The sequence below is a fragment of the Perca fluviatilis genome, chromosome 16 (genome assembly GCF_010015445.1).
Source record: "Perca fluviatilis chromosome 16, GENO_Pfluv_1.0, whole genome shotgun sequence".
Taxonomy (NCBI): Eukaryota; Metazoa; Chordata; class Actinopteri; order Perciformes; family Percidae; genus Perca; species Perca fluviatilis.
Genome location: NC_053127.1, coordinates 35,962,061 through 35,972,145, shown reverse-complemented (window position 1 = coordinate 35,972,145; position 10,085 = coordinate 35,962,061). Strand labels below are relative to the sequence as shown.

At 41.6% G+C, this 10,085-nt stretch overlaps 1 protein-coding gene across 1 annotated transcript; it reads right to left on the bottom strand.

Moving 5' to 3' along the window:
• Positions 1-352: 352 nt before the first annotated feature.
• Positions 353-3,743, bottom strand: LOC120575655 (protein LBH-like). Its single transcript, XM_039826485.1, has 4 exons — positions 3,523-3,743; positions 2,467-2,545; positions 1,884-2,146; positions 353-961 (listed from the first exon to the last, which is right to left on the bottom strand). The coding sequence occupies exons 1-4, from the start codon at positions 3,546-3,548 to the stop codon at positions 844-846; spliced, it is 486 nt and encodes a 161-aa protein (XP_039682419.1). The 5' UTR covers positions 3,549-3,743; the 3' UTR covers positions 353-843.
• Positions 3,744-10,085: the final 6,342 nt, after the last annotated feature.

Sequence of the window (10,085 nt, the reverse complement as noted above, 5' to 3'; positions counted from 1 at the left end):
GAAATCGCCTGTGTGCCCTTCAGCGCGATGGTGCCGCTGTGTTTTAATGTGCTGGGTGATGTCATTTTCCCCGCCGTGCGCTACATTAAAATCAATGCGACACACCTTACAAACAGCGTGGAGGTTGTCGATCTGACTCGGTAAGATGCATGTAAATTGTTACGCCCAACATGTTGAAATGTACAGCTATATTTCGATTTCTTTGCGGGAACACGGCCTTCACCTGCCATTTTTATTTGCTCGCTTTCGGGTCTGAACTTTCCGCGAACTGGGTTATAGGTTGCCAGGTTGAGGTGACAAACGGGTTGAAAATTGTATATGGTGTGTGAATTTTGTGAATAGGATGCGTTTCATACAACGCTGGTCAACATTAGACAAACATATTGGTCTGATTATTTATAAAAGAGTTTGGGCCATGCAGGAGAAATAACAAACCGGGATAGGGCTAAAACAATGGGAGAAACCCGGGAAAAACGGGAGTGTTGGCAGCTATGCCTAAAAGTCATTCATCACATGCTTATTTGCTGTGGGGTGAGATTTGCATCAGAAAGGAAAGAGTCCTGAAGGTTGTTGCTACAATCTGTGGTTACCTTCAGCCCACAGTGTCACATACATTAGTAGCAAACTGCAGCAGTTACTCACGCATTATCAATCCAAAAAGCAATGCTGGAATCAGCTTAGTATTAGTTATTTGAAGTGGACCTTATTTAGTCCAAATATATTTACATGTGTAGTTGTCTCAACCTTTCCAAGGGGTTCTCTATAATTGGGAAAGTCCAACATGCAGAGGTTACACGTTATAAAAGTGACACAGTGCTGTCAGTTCGTACTAGTTGTCCTGGTTCAGCTCCTCAGGCAGGGTGGGGCAGCCTCAGGGGGGGTGGGGGAGGCAGGTGGGGTCAGCCGAGAAAGGGACAGTTGACACTGGGACGGTCCAATAGAAGACTTCCTAGCAACCAAGCTGCAACAGTGGAAATGTGAAGACACAATCAGGTAGAACATTGGATACTGTGGGAATTATGTCCAAAATAAGGACCTAAGGCGCCTTCTTTATATCGGACTTAAGTTTACCCAAACACAACGATCAATCAGTCAAGCATAATTTACTGAGTCCAGCATAAGAGTTACAACACAGCTATGGGTTCACAAAAACAGAGTCTAAGTTTCCCTAGCAGCAGACATGAAGTCAGAGTCTAAGTTTCCCTAGCAGCAGACATGAAGTCAGAGCCCAGTCCACCAGGATCGTGTGTTGACTGAGCTCCGATCTATTGTCTCCCTTAAGCTTTTATCCTCGCCTCAGAGGGGGGTGTCTCCTTGTTTCTAGGCAGAAATGGTTATCTTCACAAACACACACACCAAGGTTGGGGCCTCTGTGAGGTGCAACTTCCTCTCCTAATCTCGTAACTTTCCTGTTTTTCTGCTTTTCTGTCCTGTACACATTGCACTTTTATGCCATATACGGCTTAACCTATAGTTAAAGGCTTAAGCTAAACCTTCTTGAGCATCAGAGTTCACCCAGAGTACTTTAAACCACTTCCACAATGCCTGCACACAGCTCTTTTGCAACAAACACAAATACAACTTTAACTGCTAATATTCTACAATACATAGGATATTTCAAACATGTAAACCATTTAGAATTCTAACTTCATTTTAATTCAAGGCAATTTTTGCACTGATGCCTCAAAGTCCCTGATAGTGGAAAGGCAGTTCGATATAGTGATAATTGGCCAAAATCTCTCTGAAAGGCATTGTCATTTTCTGTCACTGCAACACAAAATAATATCAGCATCAACAAATTATTAAAAAAGTCTTCAAAAAGCCATCACTTCAACCCTGACAGACTGTGCTTGAAGTGTGGGGACATATTCTGTGGTCCTTACCCTTCTTCCATCCCCATGTCGTTCTGCTGCTCCCCTTCCACAGGGCTGTCTGTGTGCTCAGCACTGCTGTCCTCCCCCTCCTCCTCCTCTTCTACATTGTTGTTCATTAGGCATCGAGGAGGCCGGTGTGGATCTCCGCTGTCCGGCTCTCTGTGCTCTGTGGGCTCCACAACTATAGAGGGAAGACGCTCCCTCCTGTAAAGAAAGTCTTCAGGATAGGAGCTGGAATCGGAGTCGTCATTCACGTTGGCTTCAGGGAAGATCTGCTCCAAGGAGGAGATTTGTAATGATTCATATTAGCCTTCCAATCAAAATTTTTATCATTATTTAAGTTATGTCTAGTACAGTATAAAGATCATGGGGTAAAAATACTAACTGACCATACTAAATGGTAACATTTGAGACAGTGCTATCACCAGGGGGTCATGTCACACCTTTGCTAAAGCACCAATCTGCGCACTGTACTGAGATGTCACATTTAAAACAAACAACTCATCCATATTTGATGACAAGGGATGCTATTAAACAGTGTGAAATAAAGCAGGACACTAGAGTGAAACTAGAGTAAAGACGTCTGCTGCACCTGGTAGGCTTTGCTTCCTCTTCTCTCAACTGGACTCTCCTCCATCTGAGATTCCACTTGGCTAAGAATGGTGCTCAAACTGCAAACACACAACACATTTTGGGTTAATTTTGGTAAATTCTGTCTGTGGCATTTCTATTATCCAACCTCATCCATACTCTGACTGGCTCACTGAATTTCAGCAATACAGAATCAAAAGATGCCTGATACAAAGGAAGACAGGTGAATCTGCATTATTTGTATCATTAATCACGCTGCAGCTCACATGCAGCTTTACTGTTCCAACAAGGTCTAAATATATATCTTCCACATGAACCCAGGCATTATCTTCACGTTTAAAAGAAACCTTTGTACAGCAGCTGTACAGATGTGAAAGTCTGATATGACCTAAGATCAAACATGTTCATCTCAAGGATTTCCAACTCAGCTTGACTCCTCGGGTACTATTGGAGGTTACCATATGGTTCCCTGAGACATTTTCCACTGCAAAACAATGGGCAGCTTGGAAAACACGTGTAGGGATGATGGTGGGGGGGTGGGGGTTTCTCCTGCTGTGTTAATCTGCAGGTAAGCACATAACAGGCTTAAACAACTCAAAGGATGGGGGAGGAGTGACAGAACGTGGATTAAAAAGGAAGGCCTTAGATAGAATAATAATGATGAAGAATAAATTCAGAGAACATTTGGTCCCACTAGTGATTGTCCAGTTGATTACTAATATGATAAGAGAAAGTCCAGAGCTGGCCATTCCATGTTTTGACTTACAGGTAGGCATAAATACACATGAATGAATGAAAAGTATGCGTTATACTCTATATGTATACTGATGTTGATGATGTTAGCATGAAAGCATCTGAATAAAAAAATGGACACATGGGCAATTTCAGTGTTGATGTTGGTTTGTTTATTTCATCTATATGGACTTTAGTAGAGTCAGCGGGGTACTTAAATGTCACTGCATTGCACAGTTCTATTACAATACGTTTGAGCAGGCAATTACATTGTGTAAAATGTCTCTTTAGAAAATATTTGGAGTATTTTAGTCGTGTAGCTTACCTGTGTGAGGCAGGAATACAGCTCATCTTCACTGGGACATAAAGGACCTTAAGTATTCCGATGTCTTCTCTTACAAAAATGACAAAGAAACTAGACTGTTTCTTTTGAAAGACGGCCACACTCAGCGGAGTCACTCACTTTCCAGTCTTTCTTCCTACCAGGCACAGGTTCAGCTTCCTTTCTTCCATCACCTTCAGCCCTCCTCTAATGTTTCTCCTCCCCTTCCTTTATTTTCCTACGGCATCCCATTCAGTGACGCACGCAACACTGCACATTCAGGCTTAGTGTCACCTTGAATTACAAGCAAAGCCTTGATGTTACATGTGAGTGTACAGCAACACAGGGCCACGTACATACAGATTAGCAGGTGAGCTGTCCTGGCTGTACACATTTATTTATTTTACATCATGATTAATGCCAGAGGCTTTCCCCCACACAACCACACAAACAAGTATTCATTTTTCAGCAAAGTTGCTGTTGCCATGGTAGATTATGAAACTCCCAGATAAGGATACTTTCATTAAACAGAGTAATTTTCTAGTATAACCAGCAGGAGGTGCTAGCACATTTGGGGCACTGCTGTCTGTACTGTGACTTGCCATCAGCTTCTGCATGGAATACATGAACAGGCAGAAACAGGAGTGTATGCACCATGTACGTTACATTTGTGTGCCTTGATCTGGAAAAATATTGACAATATCCTTACATCTTACACTTTTCAAATAATGGGTTATTTTTAAAATTACATGAATTAGATAAAACAAAACCTTTCAAATAACTCAGTCACAGTAGGTAACATTCAACAGGGAAGGCGCAAACCCAGAGCATCTTTTATTCACATGGCGATTAGTTTCAATATTACAGGAGAATCTAAGGACTACACCCAGGTAAACCAGAAAAAAATACCATGCACATTTGAGCATAATTCATTTGGATACAAGCGTTGCATTTAACAAGGGCGACATTTGTCGTGGAAGTTTTCCTTGAAGCAGCAGAGTTAGTGATATTCATGATAAAATCAAAACAAATAACGACTGTTTGAGAATTAAACCAAAGTTTGGTCTTTGAGTATTTATTTACAATTGCAAATGGAGAAAACACAGTTTCAAAGGTACACGCAGCACAACTGAAAATGTTTTTCCTAACTAGGAACCTAAAAATCAAAACATCTTATAGTGAAGAAACTCCGTTAAGCCACCCCTCTTCAAATATCTTTAGCATGCTGCCACTTTTCTAAAAATACCATAGACAGTCAGATGATTTTACAACCTTCCATTCTGCTCCTGTGTCTCCTACATTAGACTAAACACCTGCTTATCTCAGGAGACAGATAGAGATACGGTTCAGACAGTGTTATAGCCTTCTTCACTTTATCTGCGAGAAATAAACAAATGAGGAGCTGCAATTTCTTTAGCGAAAATAACTTATGCTATTGCTCATAGTCTACAAGGCCAGCTCTCTCACTGGTGCCTTTAAGTCTACAGGAAGGAACAGGATTATGTGGAGGTTTAAAAAAATCTTTAAACAAATGGTCAATATTATTAAAAACAAATGGTTAAAATAAAATTTGCCACCACACATTCTGAGCGCCGATGTCCGCGCTCCACACACAGCAGAGCAGAGAGGTCTAGGCCCCTGCATAGAAAGCGATATTCCAATCTGCTCCGTCCAGCTTCTCTCATCCCAGCGCTGTTACACAAACACCACAGTTTTTTTCTATCATTCCGATCAAACCACTCAGCGAGGTAAGCCATGCCTGATTATAGTCTGCTGCATGTTTTGCTTAAATGTTATAATTGATGCCTTTCTTTGCCATTACTCGCATTATTTACATAGTAGTGCAACGATTTAGAGTTGGACCGTTGGTTTCGACATTATCAGCAAAGAAAGGAAAAAAGTTGTAAGCTTCCTGGCTGGCTAACGATAGCTTTAACCAACATAAGCTAACACTAACTAAAGTTATAGATAGCTAGTTTTATCAGACAACGTCATCACGCATAGACACATTTGGATGTATCGGGTAACAGTGAGTTCCACTAGACGTCATTTTCTCTGTCACTTTGGTTCGCACACAGTAATGTATGTGTAATAACATTACTAGGCCTACTACACAGACCTTTAAAATGTAACTACCATTTTTTTCAACCCCATTTCCCCATGAATTTGTGTCAGACTGATGTGACCAAACATCTTTGAAATTGGTCCAGTATTGAGCGAGATCGCAGTGACGAGCCGACACAAACTGAGGGGCAATATAACCTAAAGTTATTTTTTTTTTTCTACTGATAGGCTCCGATTAAAAGTGTCTGACAACATTATTGATCTCAGGACGTGAGTTTTTGCCTGAAAACAGCAGTGTGGAGTTTGGAACTCGAGTCAGGGAGTCTGTTGTTTTGGAGTATACTACAGAAATTATAGGTTTGTGTTATCTAAAAGATTGTCAGTGCCATGGCTCAATATTTAAAGGATTTCGACAATGTGGATGAGGTCGTTATAGTTCGATGACGACCCGTATTCATTTAGTTTAAATATATTCCAATTTCTTAAAATACATTATAGAAAAGTAGACTAAAATATTTCTGTAACACTCTAGTATTAGACATTACCAAGATGAGAGTATGAGACAAGAGTTCAGAATTTCAGATTTTATTTCCTGGTATTTACATCTAGATGTGTTAACACAGGACAACTCTTTATTTGAACCCACCCATTTTTCAAGTGAAAACTATTGGAACTTTCAGATATCTCTTTGTAGCTTTGCTTATTTAAAGCTAATGTACTTGCACATTACTGATGCGCTCTTCCTGCTTCTTACAGTGCAGACACTCTACTGCTTTCTCCTTTCTCCTGGATGGATAAACAGTCCATAAAAACAGTCCATTTACTGTCCCTGGTCTCCCTGAGACTACACTTGGCTGTCCACCTGACTGTCCCTGGTCTCCCTGAGACTCTACACCTGGCTGTCCACTTGGCTGTCCCTGGTCTCCCTGAGACTCTACACCTGACTGTCCCTGGTCTTCCTGAGACTCTACACCTGGCTGTCCACCTGGCTGTCCCTGGTCTCCCTGAGATTCTACACCTGGCTGTCCCTGGTCTCCCTGTTCCTCAGTTCTTTCTGTCTCCTCTGCCTGTGACCTACTGACGTTAGTATTTCCATAAGCACCCATTCTTATAAAGATGTTACCAAATTGTTTTGATATGAGGACTTATTGTCTTACTTGGTGTTTTGGTGTAGGCCTACTGAAAAAGGATCTTATGTCTGTTTTCTTTTCTCTGTCATTTTATCTGGGCAACAACAACACAAATCTTTAATGTCAGATGTCTATGAGTTAAGTTCATAGATTCACCGTGTGGTCATATTATAATTATAAAATGATCTTGCGTCCCCCAAATAAATATTAGGTTTCATCTGGGACAGAGGATATATATTTAACTGATCAGCCACTTAACTTCATATTGAGCAAAACACAACTGTAGATCTTCAATATTATCCCTAATATCAGTTCACACACATAACGTTAGGATTATCGCCGTGGTAACGTTTGTTGTAGTGGGTGCATTTCTATCCAACAAGCTATTAAACAAGCTAGGTAACGTTACATTATACTATATTACACTAACATAGCAAACTTTTTTTTATTTTTATTTATTGATTACTCGGCATCATTTCTATTTGAGAAAAGAAAAACTTCATCCGATGTTAATGTGAATAAAATAGCCTTGAACAACCTACTTACTACATTTCACAACTAACGTTACTGTCTTACAATGAATGTTAAAAGCTCTAGTCACAAAACAAATAATTAAGTTTCATTTATTGTAATTGTGTGGAACATGATGGAACATGTATTAGGGTGAGGTTTGGACCCAAGAGCGAAGACAGACTAGATGGTTGGAATTTGAAAACAGTTCTTTAATGTAAGTTCAGCCGATCAGAAATCATTGTAATTCAACTTGGGAGGGTGGTGATCCAAATGGAGTGGAGGTAGGCAAGACAGGCTCGAGAAAACACAGGGCTGGTGGCGTGGCTGGAAGCGAAGATGAGGTAGACGACACAGTGTCTTCGATAGTTTCACTAGAGAACTAGAGTGTTTGGGCGAGAGTAGTTACCACTTGGTGGACTGAAACGAACTGGCAGCCTGGAAAACAGGAGTACTAGTGCTAGAGCTTGATTAGTAGATCACCTGCAGCTGCGCTGGAGAGCCAGGTGCAATGGAGAAAGCCTACCCACACACTCCACACACACACAAAAGACCAAAAAAGGAAAAACAACAGCCTTAGTCACGGACAGGCTGTGACATGACCCCCCCCCTCAACGAACGCCACCAGGCGTTCTACCCGGCTTGCCCGGGTGGTCCTGATAAAAATCCCGGAGAAGGTCCGGATCCAGAAGGAAGCTCCGCGGCACCCAGGACCGCTCCTCCGAGCCAAAACCCTCCTAATCCACCAGGAATTGGAAACCCCGGCCCCGACGACGAACATCCATTACCCGGTGCACAGTAAACGCCGGATGGCCATCTACGAGTCGTGGGGGGGTGGAGAGGGCCCGGCCGGAGGGATCAGAGGACATGCAGAGACAGGCTTGAGAAGGGACAGATGAAACACGGGGTGCACATTTATGGACACAGGCACCCGCAGCTTCACCGCAGAGGGATTGATCACTTTATCAACAACGAAGGGACCCACATACCGAGGTGCCAGCTTCTGGGACTCCACCTGCAGTGGGAGATAACGGGAGGACAGCCACACCTCCTGACCTGATGCATAAGCGTGTGCAGGAATGCGACGGCGGTCCGCCAGACGCTGGTTCGGAGCAGCAGTCCGCACCAAGGCAGCCGGAGCCTCCCTCCACACGTGCCGGCACCAATGGATGTTCTCCCAAACCGACGGGACAGCCACCTCCCGCTCCTGCTCAGGAAAAAGGGGAGGTTGGTAGAGGTCGACCGATTAATCGGCCGATTTTTTGGCATTTTTTACATAATCGGCATTGGCCAATATCAAGCCGATTAGTAGGCAGGCGCATCTGCGGGCAGCCTGGTGTTGTTGTTGTTGTGGAACACGTGTTCGACGCACGCTGCCCCTAGAGTCAATTACCAGCAGAGTGAGCAGACCTCATCCAGTGCCTAAGGAAGGAGCTATTCCTCGGAGAAAACGGTAAGGATTAAATTCTTATAAATCCTATATATATTTAATGAAAAACGTATGACATGTTACTGCCAACTTCGAGAAAAAACATGAACAGGCGACATGACGTTCGGCTACTTTGGATATTGATAGCTGTCATGTCATGCTGTCATCTCACAATAATTAAGCTAGAATTTTGCAATCACAGACAGTGGATCTGAGACTTTTATTATTTGTTCTGTTTGTGTGTCTATATTTGAGAGGGTTGTCAACTCAATGCAGAGAAAGAAGTTGTAGTTAAAAGAGACCACCGCACCATAGGCTAGTGAAGGACTGGCTTTGCTTTGCTAGCGTCGTTGCTAGGGTTGGTACAGAGTAGACCCGGTGCTAATATGGCACCTGTGCCTTAACGACCCGTATCTACCGGACCGAATAGCAACGCGGATTTCTGTGCCTCATTTCGGCGCCACTGATATGCCTGCGTTGCTCTCTGATGCTCTGAAAACGAATGTTAGAATAACAGAAACATCGCAGCATGTGACGCTAGTTAACATTACACTCGTCAGCAGCTAACGTTAGCCTACCGTTAGCTAGCAGATGGATTAAACACAATTAAAATGCTGACAGCTAAACGGTGTAAAGTGTGATTTATTTCACTGTATAGGATCCAACAGCAGGATGTTAAGCAGTGGGCAGCTGCCGTTGTCTACTTGTCCAAAGAACAACACAGATGCGGTGCATTCAAAGTTGTTGTAAAATACCCTTTTGCCATGGTGGTTGTTTTTGTTGTTCAACAGCAATTTACTAGTGAAATACGTTATTGTTATAAGTTATAGTTATTACATTATTATTAAATCATTTAATTTTGACCATATGGCCTAAAGTTGTTTTCCCCTCTATTGCGATAATTAGGTTTTGTCCATTTGGCTTTGTCTGTCAACAAACAAAACAAACCAAAAATACATGTTTCAGGACAGTTTTTGGGAAGATGATAGAAACGTTTTTAGCCTTATATGTATGGAGGAAATATTTATTCATAATTCAAATTGAAAGTCCAAAGAGAAATTGAAAGTCCAAAGAGAAAACAAAGCGAGATCAAATTAAAAATATTATTTTTTTTAATTTTCCATTTGGCTTTGGCTTTTGAATTTCAATTTAACATTGGCTTTTAATTTTCATTTAATATTTGGCTTTTGAATTTCAATTTAACATTGGCTTTTAATTTTCATTTAATATTTGGCTTTTAATTTTCATTTCATATTTGGCTTTTGAATTTCAATTTATCATTGGCTTTTAATTTGGATTTAATATTTGGCTTTTGAATTTAAATTTAACATTGGATTTTCATTTGGATTTAATATTTAGCTTTTGAATTTCCATTAAACATTGCCTTTTCATTTGGACTTGACACATGTCAATGTAAATGAGGAGGCGTGGCC

What these genes read in the sequence shown, in the direction of transcription:
- LOC120575655 (XM_039826485.1), bottom strand. Translation starts at nt 3,548, where the DNA reads ATGAGCTGTATTCCTGCCTCACACAG. An exon ending in TGTATTCCTGCCTCACACAG is followed by an intron (nt 2,546 to 3,522) that starts GTAAGCTACACG and finishes GTGTGTTTGCAG; the next exon opens with TTTGAGCACCATTCTTAGCC. An exon ending in GAGGAAGCAAAGCCTACCAG is followed by an intron (nt 2,147 to 2,466) that starts GTGCAGCAGACG and finishes TCCTTGGAGCAG; the next exon opens with ATCTTCCCTGAAGCCAACGT.